General features: G+C 43.6%; 1 protein-coding gene across 4 annotated transcripts in view; it reads left to right on the top strand.

Moving 5' to 3' along the window:
- Window positions 1–21771, top strand: part of golga2 (golgin A2) — a 93240-nt gene that overhangs the window by 47949 nt on the left and 23520 nt on the right. For all 4 annotated transcript variants that reach the window (XM_078226283.1, XM_078226284.1, XM_078226282.1 and 1 more), the window contains 8 exons: window positions 127–216; window positions 1841–1948; window positions 6860–6947; window positions 11237–11373; window positions 13006–13224; window positions 16924–17037; window positions 20258–20476; window positions 21258–21357. In XM_078226283.1, coding sequence (XP_078082409.1) covers window positions 127–216; window positions 1841–1948; window positions 6860–6947; window positions 11237–11373; window positions 13006–13224; window positions 16924–17037; window positions 20258–20476; window positions 21258–21357 — 1075 coding nt within the window. The remainder of the gene's footprint in view (window positions 1–126; window positions 217–1840; window positions 1949–6859; window positions 6948–11236; window positions 11374–13005; window positions 13225–16923; window positions 17038–20257; window positions 20477–21257; window positions 21358–21771) is intronic.

Below are 21771 nucleotides of genomic sequence, written 5' to 3'. Positions count from 1 at the left end.
GTTATTTATTATAAACCCTTAATTGAGACACTCGGTTGTTTATACTGAATATTGCAGAACATGTATATTGTTGTGTGGATCAGAGTTTAATATTTTATCTATTTCATTTTGTATCTTTTCCTCAAGTTCTCAAATCAGTCGGAGTTTCCGGATTCTCAGAAGCAGCTGCACCTGGCACTTGAAGAAAAGGCTAATTTAGAGGCACAGATGAATCAAGTAAGGATTATTTGATTGAAAATTGCTGAGCTTGGCTTCAATATGTGCACAAAACGATGGTGTTCTTTACTCTTGTGCATATGATTAGCATTCAGCCAGTTTCCAGTGAATGCAGTAGAGGATCATTGATACGCTTGCAGATTGTTCAGTTCCATGTTTTGGGAGTAGTTATCTGTGACGTTAGTGTCCCTTTTAAGAAAGTTTTTTTTAAAATCACGATCTCTGCAGCTCTCACAGTCAGTGTGTCTTATGCTCACAGCCTTAGGTGATGTCATTGTTGGAAGGAGGAAAAAAACTAGGCTGGTCAGGTGACTGAAGTTTTTCAGCTTTCAGTTTCATTTTGGCTGCAGTGTTAGAGGCAGTCTTAGAAGCAAGATGGAAAAGAAGTCTCTTTCTCTCTCTCTCTCTTTTGCTTTGAAAAATTTACCAGTTAGCTGAAAGAAAGGCTTGTTGCCATGCTGCAGTAAAGAACCTATGCTTGATGTTTTGGGGAGCTGATCTAACTACAAACTGCTCTGAGGTTTCAAGATCATTTGAAATCAACATTCAACCCAGGGAACTGGATTCCAGTATCATGTGAGCTTTGGCCTGTGTAGTGATAAACCTGTTTGAAGGGTTTTGTTTACTGGATATTGGTTTTGATTAGAACATCTGACATTGGTTAATAATCTGACATTACTGTGGTTATTTTGTTTTCGCTTGTAATTGATAAAAGTTATTGCTAATTTTCGTTCCGTATATGTTAACTACATTCTTTTGAAAAAACTTTGATAAAAGCTCCCTAGTGGGTCTTTTGAATCACACTTGAAGTGCAACATCTCATGCTTATCCTAGCCAAATTCAAGATGCAAAGCTTATGATTCAGGCGGGCTCCGTAACACACTTTGGAGTTTCTGACCTGAACCATAACATATCCTATTGGGAAAGAGTCTGGAGGTGTGAGGAAAGGAGACACTTGATATTTCTGCCAGAACAGTCGAAATAGAAGTTGCTTTAGAGAGGGAAATGCCAGTTTAGGAACAGAACCTTGTGCAAGGGAATTTGTTGGGAGATGTTATGGTCTGCATGGATTTTGGAGCTATCAGTTTAGTCACTTGCTACTTTGTGTGCAGTTGGTCAAACTCAGATTATTTGGCTACTCAAACATCTGTATGTCTATATAGAATTGGTTAAAAGTATTGTTGAAAAAGCAACAATCAGAAACTGTTGCCCTCCTTGAAGGATTGCTGAATTTTCAGAATGAATATCAAAGAATTGTTTTGCTCACTTTGTGGTTGCGATGCATTTTAAATTAGGAGTTTGAATCAAATTCTGTGCTGCCTGTCACAATAAGGTAGAGTAAGAAGTCTCACAACACCAGGTTAAAGTCCAGCAGGCCTATTTGGAATCACGAGCTTTTGGAGCGCTGCTCTTTCCTCGGGTGACTCGCCTGATGAAGGGGCAGCCCTCCAATAGCTTGTGATTCCAAATAAATCTGTTGGACTTTAACCTGGTGTTGTGAGACTTCTTACTGTGCCCACCCCAGTCCAACGGTGGCATCTCCACATCTCTAAGGTAGAAGAAGTGAATTTTACAGAAAGGGAGAAAACTTGACCAACTGAATCTGTGCCGTTCTGTTTTGTAGCTTTCAAAATCACAACAGCTCCTTCTTGCTGAGAGAGACCAGTATGCCCAAAAGCTGGTGGAAGAGGGCAGCATTTGGCAGCAGAAGGTTCAGCAGCTGGCAGGACAAGTAAGTGGCGACGTTAAGAGGTAGGCCCGTCATTGGAAAGGCCTCCAATCGTTGCTCAATTCTTTTGACTTGCAGCGTCAAGAAAATAATAACAACATGGCCATATGTTCAGGTTTAAAATTTTAAAGAACTGTCAAACCTGTCTGCACCTTTGAGTGATGTGTGCAAGATTTCATAGAATACTGCAGCATGTGGGAGGCCATTTGGTCCATTCTGCCTTGGCTGCCTCTTTGAAGGAACTGCGCCGTTTGTTCTGCTGCTGCTCCTTCCATCCATGAAGCTCTGCAAATATTTCCTTATTTTAAATGTGCATGCGCTGCCTATTTGGAAGTGAATTTATTAAGTTGTATTGAATCATCTTCCACTCTTTCAGATAATCATCACAATCATCATCTATGATGATTTCTATGATGATAACTTGCTGTGCAACAATTTTTTTTAAAAAAGAGGAATTGCGTTCTCCTTGTCTTCCACTCATCTGGCTTTTTTTAAATGGTTATTTTAAGTTTGGTTGAAAATTTGCATTGATGGCTTCATGATTCTGGTTGTGGACCACCTTTTGGTGTTTGTGGAAGGGTTGTTTGGATTAGCATTGACAAAAGGCCAATTGAGACTGAAAGGTCACCTTTCATGACCAGAATCACAATGGCAGACCAGATGGCAGTGCAGTCAGTGCAAAGGCTGCAGTTTTCAGAATCAATGTATGAAAGCAGTACAGTCCTGGAGAGTAGAGGATCCTCCCACTCCCATTTTAAACAAAAAAACAAGGCATCATGTTTGTACAGAGTGTAAAAAAAATCACTTGTAAAAATCCCACTTTACAAAGCTTTGTAATGCATAATCGATTTGCAGTTGTCAGTGTGGGATTTTTTTATTTACTGAAGAATGCATGTTAAATTTATTGGGTAGACGATCATGGGATGGGCTTCCACAGTTCCCACCATGCTGGTTTGGCTCCTCTTTGGAAAGAAACACCAATAACACTGCTGCCTCACAGCGCCAGGAATCTGGGTTCGATTCCTGGCTTGGGTGACTGTCTGTGTGGAGTCTGCACATTCTCCCCGTGTCTGTGTGGGTTGCCTCCCACACTCCAAAGATGTGCGGGTTAGGTGGATTGGCCATGCTAAATTGCCCCTTAGTGTCAGGGGGGATTAGCTAGGGTAAATGCATAGGGTTATAAGGATAGGGCCTGTGGTCTGTGCAGACTCAATGGGCCTAATGGCCTCATTCTGCACTGTAGGGATTCTGCGATTCTCTCCGCCCGCCTTGTCTATTCTCCCTCTGGCTGAAATCAAGCTCCATCTCCAGAGTTCTGAAAGAGTCGTACTGTGCTCCTTCCTAAAACAGATGGCACCAAGGGACCATTGGAGCGAATAGCAAATTGCATTGAAAATTGGCAGCCAATAACTATTGGTCTGGTTCTACTACTGCTCTTGAACAAAATCATTGCTATACAACTCAGCAAGACCGTGGAGATTAACCCCCGGCAGAGAGGATTTTTAGTGGTGACCCCAGACTTCAACAAGAACATCGCCATCTTGCGTAACTTTGTGAAAGAGGCTAAACATAATTGGAAGGAGCTTGCAGTTGTCTTCATCGATTTGGTTAAAGCGTTTGATTCCATAGGGTATAAAATGCAGACTGATGCCCTCCTAAACGGTTCATCTCGATGATCGGAGACCTATATTCGGACAACAGCGCAATTATCGAGAGCTCAGCGGTTAGACCAGTCCAATGTGCATTCAAAGAGGGATAAGCAAGGTGACCAGCTCTTTTCCATACTGTTCGCTACTGCAATGGACCCATTGATTTGCTTTTATTAGGAGGAAGACTTGGGTATGGCACTGCCCCTGAATTGAAGGAGGATCAGTTGCTCGCTGTTGGCTTTTGCCTGTGACATAGTGCTCCTCAGCAACTCCCATGTAGGCATCAGCACGAGTATGACTGTATCCATCGTCAGGCTTTCTGTAAATGGAAGGGACTTGAAAGGGCGTTGGAAGACCATTGTTCTCCACTTTATACATTAAAGCTAAAACCTACCCGTACAACTTCCTGGAAAACTGGCAACTATGAGGTGGCCCTAATTCATACACATACCTGACAAAACTGAGGCTTGGGAGTGAGAACCATCCCCTGCACAAGGCTAGCTGAGAATTGGCCCCAATTGGAAGCTTGGATAGAGAGTCTGAAGACAGCAGCACTAGATCCTATCCAAGGGATCAATATCTTTAACAAAAGTAGAAAATGCTGGAAAATCTCAGCAGGTCAGACAGCATCTGTGGGGAGAGAGTAGAGCCAACGTTTCGAGTCTGGATGACCCTTCGTCAAAGTTCTGACGAAGGGTCATCTAGACTCGCAACGTTGGCTCTATTCTCTCCCCATAGATGCTGTCTGACCTGCTGAGATTTTCCAGCATTTTCTGTTTTTGTTTCATATTCCAGCATCTGCAGTATTTTGCTTTCATCAACATCCTTAAGACTTGCATGGTACCGAGAATATATTTTCATTTGATACATACAGGTGTAGGTGGCATGGTGGCACATTGGTTAGCACTGCTGCCTCACAGCGCCAAGGCCTGAATTCAATTCTGGCCTTGGGTCACTGTGTGGAGTTTGCATATTCTCCCTGTGTCTGCGTGGGTTTCCTCCAGTTTCCTCCCACAGTCCAAAGATGTGCGGGTTAGGTGGACTGGCCATGCGAAATTGACCCTAGTGTCAGGCGATTAGCAGGGTAAATGTGTGGGGTTACGGGAATAGGGCCTGGGTGGGATTGTGGTCGGTGCAGACCCAATGTGCCAAATGGCCTCCTCCTGCACAGTCGGGATTCTGAGGTATATCTTAAAGCACACTGTTGAAGCTCAACCACGCAATCAAGAACGCAGTGAATGAAATCTTCCACCTCCCTCAACACATTACAGATGGAATCCTGTAGAGCAGCAACAGGAACAGAGGACTGGGCATGCTGAAACTGGACATCAAAGTTCTAACAGCTATCATCTGTAAATTGGAATCACCAGAGAGTTTGACAGACACTGTATTTCAAGCTTCTTTTGAATACAGTGGAATAAATAACAAAGTGGCAATAGAATCTCTGAGAAACCTGAAGAGCATTCTGAAATCAAGGACATCTGAAGAACGAGGTACGGTGCCGATCCAAGATGAGGGCGATCCTAGTGACTTCATCGATATGCGTTGGGCGGACATCCTCCCAACAGCAAAATCCAAACCAATCAATAGATATGCAGCATGGAGGGAGGTCGAATGTTTAACGTGGGCCATCCTTCAAAGGCAAGGAACTGGGATTAAGCACTATGGCAATGACTGCTCAGACGATGCTATAAAGTTAAACAATCGCACCTCAAACAGTTAATTACTGAGATGTAGCCTTTATCCAACCTGATCTACTTTTGACATAGAGACGTCCAAACACCATTTAATTGTGCACAGGAAGCGAGGTCCTGACCCAATCATGTGCTCACATCTCTGGTATTTACCCACTCTTAAAGAATGCCGGAATATAATGGCACAATAACGTTTCAGATCACGTGTAGTAGTTATTCTCTAAATTTGGTTGGACATCTTGCCTCGAACCAAGACTCATCGTCAAGGATGGGACACTTTGGAAATGCGACTTAATGCAGTAGATGTAGCAGTGGGACATGAGGGCAATAATCGCCCAGTGGAGAAAGCCTGAGTTAACATTTGAAAGGTGGGATACTGGAACAGACTGGTGATGCATCCATCAGTTTCTTTGGATTCGACATGGGAGCCAGAGGGAAGTGACTGGACTTGAACAACAGCCTTGTGCATTTCCTTAAAATCCAAAAACATAAATCTCTCACCCAATTTGCCTCCAGATTAACAATCCTGCTGACACTGAAACACTAACAAATCTTGAGAGACAGGTGATCATACAGTCGTCATGCAAATCCCCATCTGGAACAAAGGCACATACCCAAGATGGGGCATCGGCATGCACGCAAGGGTGTTGTGTAAATTCAGAGTGGGTAAAGACTAACACCAGAACCCTGAGGGCCAGGAATGATGAATTGTTCAAATTGGTTATTAGTCGAGTTTAGCTATTTGTTTTGGTGTTGTCGTTTCAGTGTTTCTCCAGGTGGTGGTTGCATGCTTATTATCATAGAAACATAGAAAATAGGTGCAGGAGTAGGCCATTCGGCCCTTCAGGCCTGCACCACCATTCAATATGATCATGGTTGATCATGCACTTTCAGCATTCCACTCCTGCTTTCTCGCCATACCCCTTGATTCCTTGAGCCACAAGGGCCACATAGAAACATAGAAGATGGGAACAAGAGGAGTCATTCGGCCCTTCGAGCCTGCTCTGCCATTCATCACGATCATGGCTGATCGTCCAACTCAATAGCCTAATCCTGCTTTCTCCCCAAAACCTTTTGATCCCATTCACCCCAAGTGCTATATCCAGCCACCTCTTGAATACATTCAATGTTTTGGCATCAACCACTTCTTGTGGTAATGAATTCTACAGGCCCACCACTCTTTGGGTGAAGAAATGACTCCTCTCCGTCCTAAATGGTCAACCCTGAATCCTCAGACTGTGACCTGTATCATATTAACTGTGCATGCTTTTCCTACGTTAATGTAGATAATTAAAATTGGCAATTCCTATCAGATGATGCATTGAAGGCAGCTCTTTAGACAACTAACCATGCAAACAGCTACCTAGTCACTTATACCTGTTGGGATGATATTCCACGCTTTTGTCAACGTCAAGGTTTATGGTCAGTTACCTTCAATCCCCAACTCCAAACAGCATCAAAGTCACCCTCCTGTTTGTCGTCAATCTTGGAGCAAGGTTATCCGTGCTAATACTCTGGGTGTCATGAAATTGTGTGTTAAAAATTAGTCATTGATCAATTTGTCTTGGCAGATAAATGCACTTTCAGAGGAGAAGGAATGGAATCTCAACCGTATGCAAGAGCTAGAGACGTCATTGACTGAACTTCAGAACAGATCAGGTAATTGTAGAGATTTCATAGCAGCGGACTAAGCATTCTCAGAAAGGTGTTTGCTGATTCATGTATCCATAAATAAGGCAGGGGATCCTTGCTGCATTGCCTTATTTGTTGCATGTCACTGATTATAAACACATTGGAAGTGGTTTGCACCAAGTGACACTACATGTAAATGGTGCATCTGTTTCTTTTTCTTGTTTTCTGTCCTCTGAATCCTCTGGGTTTGGTGCTAAGTATATTTCCTAATCTGGTACTAATCAAAACACAAGACTGTAGATGCTGAAAATCTGAAATAAAAACAGAAAATGGTGGAAATACTCAGGTCAGGCAGCATCTGTGGAGAGAGGAACAGTTAACACTACAGGTTGATCTTTCATCAATACTGTAGAAGCGGCATAGTGGCACAGTGGTTAGCATTGTTGCCTCACAGCGCCAGGGACCCGGGTTCGATTCCTGGCTTGGGTCATTGCCTGTGTGGAGTTTGCACATTCTCCCTGTGTCTGCGTGGGTTTCCTCCGGGTGCTCCAGTTTCCTCCCACAGTCCAAAGATGTGCTGGTTCGGTGGATTGGCCATGCTAAATTGTTCCTTAGTGTAAGGGGGACTAGCTTGGTTAAATGCATGGGGTTATGGGGATAGGGCCTGGGTGGGATTGTGGTCAGTGTAGACTCGATGGGTCGAATGGCCTCCTTCTGCACTGTAGGATTCTATTTTTTAAAAAAGTTACAGATGAAATAGGATTTTAACAAGGAATGGGTGGGTCAAGGACAAAGAAATGTTTGGAAGGCGGGTGAGATTAAATGATGGAAGAGTTGATCGTCAAGGACCAAAGGGATTGGGAATGGGGCAAGAAAAGAACAAAAGTTGTGCCTCGAACAAGTGTGTGTTACAGTCTGAAAATGAAAGCAAGAGAAAAACCGAAACATGGAAAGGAAACAAATTTGGGATACGGAGTTTATGATCGCGAATGGTTGGACTTGGGGGTCAAGTCTTTCTGTGGCAATGAAGTGCCTAATTCAAAGATGAGATGCTGTTCCTCACACTGGTATTGAGCTTCACTGGAACAGTGCAGCAGGCCAAGGACGGAGATGTTAGTGTGAGAGCAAGGTGGAGAATTAAAATGGTTGACCTCCAACCGCCACAATCGTCTACCGCTGTGCCAGGTATGAAGATGATTGTGGTGATTGGAAGTCAATCTTCTCTGTTCCAAGACACCACTGCATGGAGTTCCTCGGGGTAATGTCCTAACTAGGCCCAACATCTTTGCTTAGCAGATAAATTACTGCAGCCTTTGCGGCTTTATATTACACCATAATGGCTTGTAAACTCCACAGAGAGAGAGTCACTCAAGGCTGGAATCAAACCCTGGTCTCAGGTGCTGAGAGGCAGCACTGCCAACCACTATGCCACCATGCTGCTCTTAGTTTTATGTATAAAGTTAGCAATAAAAATCTGATCAGAGGAACAAAATAATTCCCTTTCAGCCGAAGGGGATTATTTGAAGCAAGCACTTGCTCTCTGTTTAATCCCTATTAAAAAAAGACATGTTGTGTTAATGTAAAGGGTTGTAAAATTAAACAGTTGCCACCTGCTAGTTAAAATCACATTTGTAAATTCATGTTAATGACCTGTATATCTTAAGCATTGCTGTGCTCTTGGTATTTAGCTCCCTCACATGGTTGGGTTGGGTAGTAAGGCCTCAAGGCCAGGCTACCCATTGCAATCCATCCATAAATCACAAGACTGAAACTGCTTTGAAGAAGAGGTTTTGGGGTGACACAATGTTTTTGTTTTCCTCCAAGACCGAGGTTCATATTCTGGTTTCCCTGTCTTGGGGTGGCACAGTGGTTAGCACTGCTGCCTCACAGCGCGAGGGACCTGGGTTTGATTCCCGGCTTGGGTCACTGTCTGTGTGGAGTTTGCAAGTTCTCCCCGTGTCTGCATGGGTTTCCTCCGGGTGCTCCGGTTTTCTCCCACAGTCCTAAGATGTGCAGGTTAGGTGCATTGGCCATGTTAAATTCTCCCTCAGTCTACCTGAACAGGCGATGGAGTGTGGCGACTGGGGGATTTTCACAGTAACTTCATTACAGTGTGAATGTATGTCTACTTGTAACTTATAAATAAACTTTACTTTAAATTTACTCCCTTCAGTTTTGATCTGGTCCGTAAAGCTGTAAAAATGTCCCTGATTTGGCACTCTTGGTGATGTTTGATTTATTATTGTCACATGTGTTAGTATACAGTGAAACATATTGTTTCTTGTGCGCTAAAGGCAAAGCACACCGTACATAGAGAAGGAAAGGGTACAGAATGTAGTGTTACAGTTGTAGCTAGGATGTAGAGAAAAATCAACTTAATGCGAGGTAGGTCCATTCAAAAGTCTGGCAGCAGGGAAGAAGCTGTTCTTGAGTCAGTTGGTACGTGACCTCAGACTTTTGTATCTTTTTCCTGACAGAAGAAGGTGGAAGAGAGTGTGTCCAGAGTGCGTAGGATCTCTGATTATGCTGGCTGCTTTTCCGAGGCAGCGGGAAGTGTAGACAGAGTCAATGGATGGGAGACTGGTTTGCGTGATGGACTGGGCTACGTTCACAACCCTTTGTAGTTCCTTGCGGTCTTGGTCAGAGCAGGAGCTATACCAAGCTGTGGTGCATCCGGAAAGGATGCTTTCTATGGTGCATCTGTAAAAATTGGTGAGATAAAGAAGAGAGAGACTCGCATTGAGAATCACAAACTCAGGATGTCCCAAGCTCTTCATAGCCATTCTTTGTTTGGATGAGGAGTCAGTGCTGCAAATGGGCAGCAAGTTCCCGTGAACAGTAATGTGACAATGACCCAGATAAGTCTTTTTTGATAATGGCTGAGGGATAAATATTTTAACCAGGGCACTGGGAAGAACTCCCTTGCTCTTCAGAGTAGTGTAATGGGATCTTTTACATTTACACTCACCTGAAAGATCTTGGTTTAACATTTCACCTGAAAGACCTCACCTCTGACAGTGCAGAACCCTTTTGCTTCAGTGCTGGTGTGCTAGCATAGATTTTGGACTTGTCACTGGAAAGGGACTAAATTCTCACCCTTCTGACTCTGGAGTACCTTGCCATCTGGTGCAGAGAAGACACAAGTTGGCTAGTGTGGAAAATCAAACGTTACAATAGTTAGTGTTCTTCTGCAGTTGGATCTGAGGTACGTTGGAGAGAGGACTTTACTTTTGTGCTGTAGCTGACTTGGGAGTGCTTAATACAGTCATGCATTGCCTGAAATGAAATAGGTTCCATTCCCCACTATTGACCTCTCTCACCTCACCTTGAGCACAAAGAAATGTTATAACTCCCTGATTATTAGACAGGGAAACCTGATAATAAAAGTATTTCAAACAGTGTCTCAGAAAATTCCAAGAGGCAAATCACAGAAGAACTCACATTGTTCCTCATGAACACTACTGTAATGCTGGTGTACTGTACAACCTAGACTTGGGTAACAACAGGTTGCTTTTATCCTCAAACCTGTAAGAAAGGAAGGCATGCAATTCTCCAGCGCTTTTCATGACCTGGTGATATCCAGAAACCCATTACATCCAGCAAAATGCTGTTTTTTTTGAACTGTAGTCAATGATGTAATTGAGGAAACCCAAAGGCTGATTCGGCACAGCATGATCCCACGAATGGCGATAAGAGATCTGTGTGCTTGAAGTGCCGTTATCAATTTTCAAAGATAAATTGGTACCAAGTTATACAGAGTGTCACAGGCTATCATTGGTCAAGATGTGTGATGAGCTGAGAATTTTGGTATGCACACGGAGGTACTCGGTGTGCTTGATGTGCCGTTGAGCAGGGTTGGAGCTCCCTGAAGCTGCTGGCAGGATAAGTGTGGTTGCATATCCATTGGCCTCCAGTATTACTTTTTGGAAAAGTGGGAAAAATTTTTGAATGCATTCCCAAACTATTGAGGCCGTAAATCTTAAGACCCATCAAGACAGGTTAGAAGAAACTCAGGGGGTTGTTACGGTGCATGATGCCCTTTCCCTGAAACAGTGATGGTCGGAGAATGAAAAGTAATTTTTAAACGGAAGGTGGATAATTGTTGAAAAAGCAATGAGCCTGAGGCAATGAATAGTGGGTGGCTGTGAGAACCGAGTGCTGGAGAAATGGAGCTGTAAAACTGTACGATTCTTTAAGGAGTGCTTGACTTGTGCAGTCAGTGTAGCTCATTTGGCCCTTTTTCATGGTGAACAGATGGTGGTGATATATTTTTGAAGATGTGAGTTTTTAACGCTGCCTTGCTCTGTGTTGTTTAGCACAAGTGTGCGAGGTCAGTGAGAGCCAGACCACGCCCCAGCCTGAAGGCCCAACCGAGCAAGAACAGTTGCTGGAGGATAATGTTCAAACCCTGCAACGGGAGAAGGAGGAGTTGTACACACAGTACCAGGCTCAGGTAAAAGAGGCTTCTTTTCCATCTGGTGAGGCGGGGGACTGGTTTTCCTCAGCAGACACGAATCTTAAACAATACACTGAGTTTTAACTGCAGTGAACTGAGAAAACAATTGCAATTTCTCGCTTCATCGTGAGGCACAAATATTCATTTAAAGCAAAGAACAGCAATTGATACAATCGGCGCCAGAAATTGGGTCAAAATTATTTGTGACCGCTTGTTGCTTCACCTGCCCTCCAGGCTTAATGAGTACCCTGTGGTGGGGAAAGGAATTACTGAGACTTGGAAGTCCAAAGTCTCTCCAGATTTTGGGGTGGCACAGTGGGTTAGCACTGCTGCCTCACAGTGCTAGGGTCTCGGTTTCGATTCCCGGCTTGGGGGTCACTGTCTGTGCGGAGTTTGCACGTTCTCCCGCTTCAGCGTGGGTTTCCTCCGGGTGCTCTGGTTTCCTCCCACAGTCCGAAAGGCGTGGTGGTTAGGAGCATTGGCCATGCTAAATTCTCCCTCAGTGTACCCAAACAGGTACCGGAGTGTGGCAACGAGGGGATTTTCACAGTAACTTCATTGCAGTGTTAATGTAAGCCTACTTGTGACACTAATAATAAATAAACAGATTTGTGCTGAGCTGTGTTGCTACATTTAGCCTCTGTCACAAATTAAGAATAGGGACATTTTTTTTCACTGGGCCGCATTTTCGGAATAAAAATTTGCTCACGCCGCACCAAATTTTTTATTGATAAGAAATACATTCAAAAACAAAAAAAAATAACTCCTAGCAGTGCTTGTTTCATAACATAGAACACAACTACTTTATAATATGATCATGGGACATCCAGAAAGTATAAAACAATGCTTGTTTAAACCATGTTTAAATGTTTCTTTGATTGTCCTTGAATCTTCCCGCCACACTTGCCATCCTCTCTTGCCGCACCAGTGTGGCGCGCCGCACCCTTTGGGAACCACTGGCTTAGATTATGTGCTCTGCTCTTGAAGTGAGTCTCGGAAGAAGTCCCAGTCTAATCAGTCAGTGATGGGATGGACACACTAAAACCAAAATTGCAGGTTTGGCAGCATCTGTGGAGAGAGAAACAGAGTTAAAGTTTCGGGCTGTGATAGGTCACAACCTGAAATGTTAACTTTGTGTTTCCTTCCACAGGCGCTGCCGGTATTTCTAGTATTTTCTATTTTAATTCCAGATTTCCAACATCCACACTAATTCGCTTTGGGATGGACTCTTAGCTCCACAGATTGTGAATCTGTGGAATTCACTACCCCAAAGTGCGGTAGATGCTGGGACAGTGAGTAAATTTGAGGAGGTAGACAGATTTTTAATTGGTAATGGGTTGAAGGGGAGAAGGCAGGAAAATGGGGATGAGGAGCATATCAGCTATGATCGAATGGCTGAGCAGACTCGACGGACCAAATGGCCTAATTCTGCTTCTTATGAGCTTATGACACATCTCATCCACAGCAACTTTTTTTTTTTAAACTTTTGTTCTCCAGATATAGCCCAGAGTTGCCTGAATGGTGTGGACTTTTACGGTGCCAGCTCAAATGTGATATCTGTACAGCAGCATCAGACATATTTTAAGGATGTACACATTTAATAATCTACAATCGTTTGACCTTTTTTAGGTTCGTGACAATGAGCAGCTGAGTCATTTAAACCTGGAGCTGGAAGAGAGGCTGCAGGAACTGGAGCGGACGGTGCAGCGTTACAACGATAATTCCGTAGACCGGAAGCAACTGCTGGAAAACATGCAGAGTGACAAGGCTACAATAAGCCGAGCATTGACACAGAACCGCGAGCTCAAGGAGCAGCTAGCAGAGCTTCAGAATGCATTTGTCAAACTTGTGCGTACTCTACCATCACCTCCTATGTAAAACTCTACTCCTCCGCTTTCAAATGTGTTGTTTAATCTATTTCATTGGAACACAAAGGCTACATAGTCGATCAAACTGAGGACGCTCCATTCTGTGTATTTTGTCTGCACTTTTATACTGTGAAGTGGCTTCAACTTTTATGAAATCAGCTCTAGCGTAATACTTTAAAAAGGATGACACAGCTAATCTGAATAGTTGGAGACTAGTTAGCATCAGTGCATGTTGAGTGAGTATATTCAAGTCTTGGATTAATAGATTTTTGGAACGGAAATGGGGATAGGGAGGGAAACTAGTGGAGGTAGATGACTGACCATGAGTGGCTTTAGGAGCCGTATGACCTAAACCTTCTGCTATTTTTCCATGCCAACTTTCGGAAACTTTAAAGATAAAATTAGTAAATATCAAAGTGAGAAAATAATTGAAATTAGTGTTGCTGATTGTATAAAGGAAAATCATGCTTAACAAAACCCATAACTTTTTTGTCAAGAAGTGACATAATGGGGGCTACGGTGTACAGGGACTTTTGGAATGCCTTTGACTGAAAAACTAGTTAACGCAGGTTGTACACATGTCTGGAATAAGAGAAAGTGTGCCAAAGGGATTTAAAATTGGGTGGGAGCGAGGAAGCAGGATGAGTTAAGGGCAGTTTCTCCAAGGATATGAGGAGAGGTTGGAGAAACTTGGTCCGTTCTCACTGGAACGACAGAGTTTGAGAGGCCATCTGATGGAAATTGCCAAGATTATGAGGGGCATGGACAGAGTGGATAGTCAGAAGCTTTTTCCCAGGGTGGAAGAGTCAATTACTAGGGAGCGTAGGTTTAAGGTGCGAGGGGCAAAGTTTGAAGGAGATGTACGAGGCAAGTTTTTATTAGACAGAGGGTGGTGGGTGCTTGGAACTCACTACCGTGGGAGTTAGTGGAAGCAGATACGATAGTGACCTTTAAGGGGGCTCTTGACAAATACATTAAAAGAATGGGAATAGAGGGATGTGGTTCCCGGAAGGGTAAGGCATTTTAGTTCAGTTGGGCAGCATGGTTGGTATTGGCTTGGCGGGCCGAAGGGCCTGCTCCTGTGCTGTAATTATATGTGTTCTTTGATAGGGAATGGGTAGCAGTGTCCAACAGGGTTCTGTTCTGGCCTTGTTAACTTTTATACTGTGCAAACAACTGCAACAAATTGGTATGGAGCAATGGAGAAGAGCATTTGGATTGATAGGTGTGCAAATGGAAAGCGTCGGTAAATATTTCTGAGGGCCAAAGATAAGTGGAAAGGCAATAGTAATGAGCTGGTGGAATAGGCAAAAGCGGAGGCAGAGAGAATTCTATGTCAGCAAGTGTGACATGATGCAGTTTTTAAAAAAATAATAACATACTGAAACGGCATTATGGTAAGAGGTATAGGGTGGGATTTTCCAGCCACATTCACCCCAAGACTGGAAAATCCTGCCCAAGGTCAAGGGATCTTTGCCTGGTCTGTGTTCCGCCTGCTACGATTCCCATGGGCGGGATGGAAAGATTCCACCCATCGAATATAAAAGTCAATGGAGTATAATGATGAATCGGTATAAAGCTCTGGGGAACAGTATATTATTTGGGTCCACTGTATGGGAAAGATGTTCAAATGATAAGGGCCACATCTATAGGACTGAGTTGAGGAGGAACTTCTTCACACAAAGGGTTGTGAATCTGTGGAATTCCCTGCCCAGTGAAGCAGTTGAGGCTACCTCACTGAATGTTTTTAAAGCAAGGATAGATAAATTTTCGAACAGTAAAGGAATTAAGGGTTATGGTGAGTGGGCGGGCAAGTGGAGCTGAGTCCGTGAAAAGATCAGCCATGATCTTATTGAATGGCGGAGCAGGCTCGAGGGGCCAGGTGGCCTCCTCCTGCTCCTAGTTCTTAAGTTCTTGTACAGATTTCTTTTTCCTGTTCGGGTGTTGTCCATCGAGTTTCTGAAAGAATGAACTCTCTTCTGTTTTATTGGAGGAGACGGGGAAATGTTTTAATAGAAGCATTTGACGGCGGAGTCTGGGACGGTTAGAGATAGAAATGAGATTAAGGATAAAACGGAATTATTTTTTTAAAAGGGTTGTCGGGCTGCATCATGCACTGCCGTAGATGGAGATGTTAATATTTTAAAATGGGTTTGTTGATTGAGGAAAATGAATGGATGTGGGAACATGAGATTAAAACTATCACTTGGTGTAGGATAAACAATATCACATTTCTGTTGTTTCTTCACCAAAACTCCTTTTTTTTCCCATCCTCCTTAACAAATATTGTAAACCAAGATGTTTGTTTTACACACCTGCCCAGATTTCAGCTAGGCTTCTGGCAATGTAATTAAATCTAAGTTTTCCTGTGACATAATTAGTCCTAATTCTCTCAGATTATTCTGTACAATTTATTTGCAATGTCAATGCCCAGTTTATTTCCAAAGTTTGCATGTGAACTCTTCCACTGGATATTAATCTCCGAGCAGTGTTCACAGGAATCTTGAGAACAAACTGCCTATTGTTGTGCTGCGAATTGTCATTTGACAATTGTCAAGATTGTCGCTCATTCCTTAACAAATGCATTATTAACCCCCACCCCCTCTCTCTGCCCCCCCCCCCAAACTGCTGCTGCTCTGCCAGATTTTTCTTGATTCCGTCAACTATGCTGTCACTTCTCCCACTTTGAACCCTGTTATTTGGCTTCCACCCTGCCCCTCACAGCACCCAGGACTCACTTGATCAAAGCCAGCAAGAGCATCTTGTGTGACTTGCCTTCTACACTGTTAACTATTCAATTCTCCTCTAATATATTTTCCCTGCAGTCTGCACCCTGCTGGTCTGATACACCACAGACGCCGCATTGCTTTCAGTAGCTTGTCCAGCTCTTGTCTGCATGATCATCTCTGGTTTACCTCAGGAAGCCATCCTTGGTCACCTCTTTACTATCTACATGCAATCTCTTGGTGCCAGTTTAAAATCTGGGATCTGATGCCACACGTACTGATGATGGTGTGGTACCTTGTTAGGATTTCTCCATTAATCCAGAGGTTGTTGCGACGCACCCCCAATCGTCTGTGACACCTGAACCTGGATGAGTCTAAACTTTCTCCGAAGCACCTTCCGCAAAACCAAAGGCAGCCTGTTTGGCTCCTGCTGGCACTTGTGTGCTTTTGGCTTTCACTCATCAGTCTTGCTGGTCGCCCAGCAGAATGCCAAGAACTGTGGAACTACTTAAACCAGAGCTCTGTTCCACATTGATTCTGTTATCAAGACCTCATTCTTCCATCTCCGAAGCATTATAGGCCTCTGCCCTTGCCTGTCCTCCCATCTACTTGATGCCTGATCCTTGAGGCTGTAGCTTGCTAATATTCTTCAAACTGGCTTCCAACCACAACGTCATTACAAGCTTTAAGCAATTCAGAATGTTTCCGCCTCCGTCCCAACCTGCGCTAAACCCTACCTCGCCCTCTCCAAGTTCCACTTCATATATTTAAATCAAAATATCAATAATTCTTGCACCAATTTTGGAAAGAATTATTTGGCCATATTAGCAAATCATGCGGACGAGTTGCGCAGTAAGCCGTATTGCATGGGGATTATGAAGAATTATTTTGAGGAATGTTAGAGGTTTGCTGTTTTATAATGTATATATCCTCTCAACTGACTGTTTCCACAGACCAACGAGAACATGGAGCTCACCGGTGCATTGCAGTCAGAACTGTATGTAAAGAAAGAGTTGGCTAAGAAGGTGGGACATATGCATGAGGATGTGGCGGATTTGAAAGAAAAGGTATTGATTCCTCCCACAGTGCAAAAATGTCGAGTGATTTGTACTTTCCGAAGTATAAATGCGCATCCTAACCCACTTGCAGTTTCATCTGAAGTATCATCGTGCTGAACTCCTGCTATATGCAGGGAGCTTAATCGCTGTCCCTCTGCAAATTTTTTGATGTACTCAGTTTTTTTTTCTTTTCGCACCTTGGAATGTACAGTTTGCCTTGGGTTACATGGAGAATGTTCTCCCCAAACATTGCTGTAATAGGAGACCAATGTGCGCTATGCAGCAGAACAAATAATTTCTCTTCAGGTGGAACACTGAGTTTTTGACTCCGACAGCTCGGAAGGTCTGTACGGAACAATGGGAAAGTTGAAAGATTTTCCACTATAGGCACACACAGTAGGACATGAAATCAGGATGATCTGATCCTTGAACTGTCGATGCAAATTTAGATAAAAGATGTCCCTTTTTTAATGTATTGTTTTTAATGCATTTTGGAAGGTCTAATACAGAGAGGAATATACAGTAAATGGCAGAACCCTTAAGAGTATTGATAGGCAAAGCGATCTGGGTGTACAGGTACACAGGTCACTGAAAGTGGCAACGCGGGTGGAGAAGGTAGTCAAGAAGGCATACGGCATGCTTGCCTTCATTGGCTGGGGCATTGAGTTTAAAAATTGGCAAGTCATGTTGCAGCTTTATAGAACCTTTAATAGGCTGCACTTGGAATACAGTGTTCAATTCTGGTCACCACACTACCAGAAGGATGTGGAGGCTTTGGAGAGGGTACAGAAAAGATTTACCAGGATGTTGCCTTGTATGGAGGGCATCAGCTATGAGAGGTTGGAGAAACCTGATTTGTTATCACTGGAACGACGGAGGTTGAGGGGCAACCTGATAGAAGTCTACAAGATTATGAGAGTCATGGACAGAGTGGATAGTCAGAAGCTTTTTCCCAGGGAGGAAGAGTCAATTACTAGGGATCACAGGTTTAAGGTGCGAGGGGCAAGGTTTAAAGGAGATGTACGAGACAATTTTTTTAAACAGAGGGTGGTGGGTGCCTGGGAACTCGTTGCTGGGGGAGGTAGTGGAAGCAGATACGATGGTGACTTTTAAGGGGCGTCTTGACAAATACATGAATAGGATGGGAATAGAGGGATATGGTCCCTGGAAGGGTAGGGGGTTTTAGTTCAATCGGGCAGCACAGTTGGTGCAGGTTTGGAGGGCCGAAGGGCCTGTTCCCGTGCTGTAATTCTCTTTGTTCTTTGTTCTGAAGTTGTTTTTAAAAGTTTATCTTTTAAAGTTTATTTATTATTGTCACAAGTAGGCTTATATTAACACTGCAATGAAGTTACTGTGAAAATCCCCTAGTCGCCACACGGCGTCTGTTCGGGTACACTGAGGGAGAATTTAGCATGGCCAATGCAGCTAACCAGCACATCTTTCGGACTGTGGGAGGAAACCAGAGCACCCGGAGGAAACCCATGCAGACACGGGGAGAACGTGCAGACTCCGCACAGACAGTAACCCAAGCCGGGAATCAAACCTAGGTCCCTGGCGCTGTGAGGCAGCAGTGCTCACCACTGTGCCACTATGCTGCCCCAAAAAAGAAAAGGAAATAAATGTTCTAGCAGATTGATTCACTGTGTGGAGGGAGGGATGTCATTTTGCCTTCATTTAATGGAAAAACACACAGATGCACTGAATGTCTTAATTTAAAAAAAATAACAGGTGGAAGAAATGCTTAAAACATAAATTGCCACAATTGTCCTGAAGAGCGGTGTTTCTTTTCCTGCTGTTAGCCAGTCGATGGAGGAAGAAACCAGAGACAGTCTTCATGTGGTACAGATTTATTTGCAGTGAATTATTACAAGTACATACCTCCTAGCTTCACTTGCCCTCTGTGTCAGCATGTGTCTCTTTAAACATGATAAAGTAACCCTTCACTTCAAAAGAGAGATATGAATTTCCCAGTGAGGGACTCAAATGGATCAAGTGAAGTTTCATGTTTTAAGACTGTTACTGTAACAAACACATTAAAATCAACATAGACTGAATACGGCATTAGATAACAAAGCACAGAAAAAGTGTTCCCCAGTAATTTACTGGACAACTGAAAGCCCCATGTTGTATTCATACAACACACCATGCAAAATCTTTGGATCCAGATTTCCACACAACTCAAACACTATCTCTTCTCTCTGCCCGGCTGGGGTCAATCTTCCCATGTCCTTTTCAAACAGTCCTCTTCACTCAACCCTTTGAGCATAATTCAATAGGCTTCCTGTTGCAGGGTGATTTTGTGGTCTTCAATTCTTCACAATATGTTTGTTTCCTCAAACAAGGATTTGATCCTCACCAGCCCTCCTCTCGGTGATTAATCCCAAAGCAGTACTTTTCTTCCGCATGATACTTCAGCATCTGCACCCCTAAAATCCTCGGTCTGCTGACTCAGTCTGGGCAGCAATAAGGCCACCTGCATCTTCTTTTGTGTCCAGGTGTTAAAGCTTGCATCTTTGAATAATTTTTATTTTGGATTTCTGTCTCCATAATAAATGGGTCACAATGGGTTTCTCTCCAGGGAGATTCAATATGAAGGCACATGGGTTTGTCTCTGGCAGATCATGTTGGAGGTCACTCACTTCCCACTACTCCATTTTACCTTGAATTAAAGAAGACAGTTTAAAACATAACCATCTTATAACATCCATCATTCGTAACACTATGTACTGTAATCAGTACTGTTGGCATCTGCCACTTCCCCGTCTCTTTTACCCCCTCCAGGCAGGATGATGTAAACTGCTGGCTTCTATATTGCCATCTCTCCTCAGTGAATAATTAGAAATATTCATAGAATCCCTACTGTGCAGAAGGAGGTCATTCGGCCCATCGAGCCTGCACTGACGGCAATCCCACCCGGGCCCTATCCCCGGAACCACATACTTCAAATGAGGCAAGCCGATGATGCTCGTTTCCAACTGTCCGGCCGGTTGTAAAGGGAAGGCTTTTGTTACCCATGGTATGCATCTCCTCCTGCCCCCTCTCCTGTGGTGCTTCGTCTAACAGCCTTATCTGAAAACTGATCAGAGTTTGAAGTGTGTGGATTGGTTGTCCTCTGGACCATCAAGAAGCCAGCAAGCTCATTGCCAAAACAAACTCTCATTGTTTGTAATTTGACATTTGTAATTATTTCAGCTGATATTCCAATGCTGCTTGTGTCTTTGTTTTGTAGCTTGAACTGAAGGCACAGGAAGCTCAGGCCATGCAGGGGGAGAGGAATGAGATCTACGCTCATCTACAGCAGTACATAGCAGCTTACCAGCAACTGGTGGCTGAGCGGGAGGAGTTTCAGAAGCACCTACAACAAACTTTGGTGGATAGGTCGCAGCATGAGGAGGTACAAGAGGGAGTCCAAAACGAGTTGCAACCGAAGAATCATATGGTTACAAAGGTGAGATTACAGATTCAGTGGAGAACTGATAGTTTTAAGCAAATGTTATTGTAGATATGTAATATCCTGCATGTGCGCTGCTGGCAAAGAGCCTGCGGGAGAGTGGGTCTGTTAGTTCCCAAAACATAACAACATGGGAAGCACTGAGCGAAGTTCCTCCTGTCTCCAGCTATTATTTTGGGGAGCTCCTGGGAATACATATTGCCAGCACGATCCCTGTGATTTTCTAGCTACTAGTCCTATAATGCCAGTTTAGTTTAGTTTATTTATTCGTCACAAATAGGCTTACATTAACACTGCAATGAAGTTACTGTGAAAATCCCATAGTCGCCACACTCCGGCACTTGTTTGGGTCCACTGAGGGAAAATTTAGCATGGCCAATGCACCTAACCAGCACGTCTTTCAGACTGTGGGAAGAAACCGGAGCACCCGGAGTTTCAACACTTAGTGACATTTTATCTTACAAATGAGAGAGAATAAATAGTGGCCATTTTAACATGTGGAAAATTTGAAAATGGAACTAGAATTAGTAGTATGCTAAAGAGCTACCATTCAGCTTCTGTCTGCCTTCCAAACTCCATTTCAGGATTTGATGCAGCCAGTTTAAACGTGACATTTGCTGAATTTAATAAATTGCATCTAATGTTTGAAGAATGGAAGTGAGTGCACGTCTCTGCTAGTTTAGATTCCTGAGGTTGTAATAGCTAGTAAGGGGATCAGAGGTCAGGACTGTGTGTATCCACAGTTACCTTTTTAACAGTGCAATGTGTCCATCCACAGGAGCAGCTGGAACGTTTGAACGATGAAAACAAGGGCCTGAAGTCCATGATCAGCAAACTATCAGCGGACTTGAGCAAGATCAGTTCACATCTTGGGGAAGGTGCGGGGAACCTGAACTTTCATTTGCAGCCTCTTCAGAATTGTTGTCTCATACACTTCCCCTGGTTTTACTGATACGGCTGCCCCAAAATCAGGGCGGGCGAGGCTCGCAGAACGGCATTCCCCGTTGCCTTCGGGCACGATCTTGTGAGCCTTGGGTGTAGGGGGCTGTGCCAGTGAAATCTAGACCTTGGTCTCCAGATTATTTTGAAATTCTAAATAGTTCTATTCACCCCAAGGCTTGGGGCCTCTAATCAAGTCACCATCCAAACACCCTCAGTTTGATTATGGTGTGCGCTTGTTTGTTTTTGTGTTGAAACCTCAAACTCTCAAGATTGTCATTGAGCAAATGTTCCAGGCAGCACATTCTGAAGAAATTCTGGAATTACTGCTTTTCCATTATATTTTCACAATT

This window comes from Mustelus asterias, chromosome 13 (genome assembly GCF_964213995.1).
Source record: "Mustelus asterias chromosome 13, sMusAst1.hap1.1, whole genome shotgun sequence".
Lineage (NCBI taxonomy): Eukaryota > Metazoa > Chordata > Chondrichthyes > Carcharhiniformes > Triakidae > Mustelus > Mustelus asterias.
This window is presented reverse-complemented; position numbering and strand designations above follow the sequence as displayed.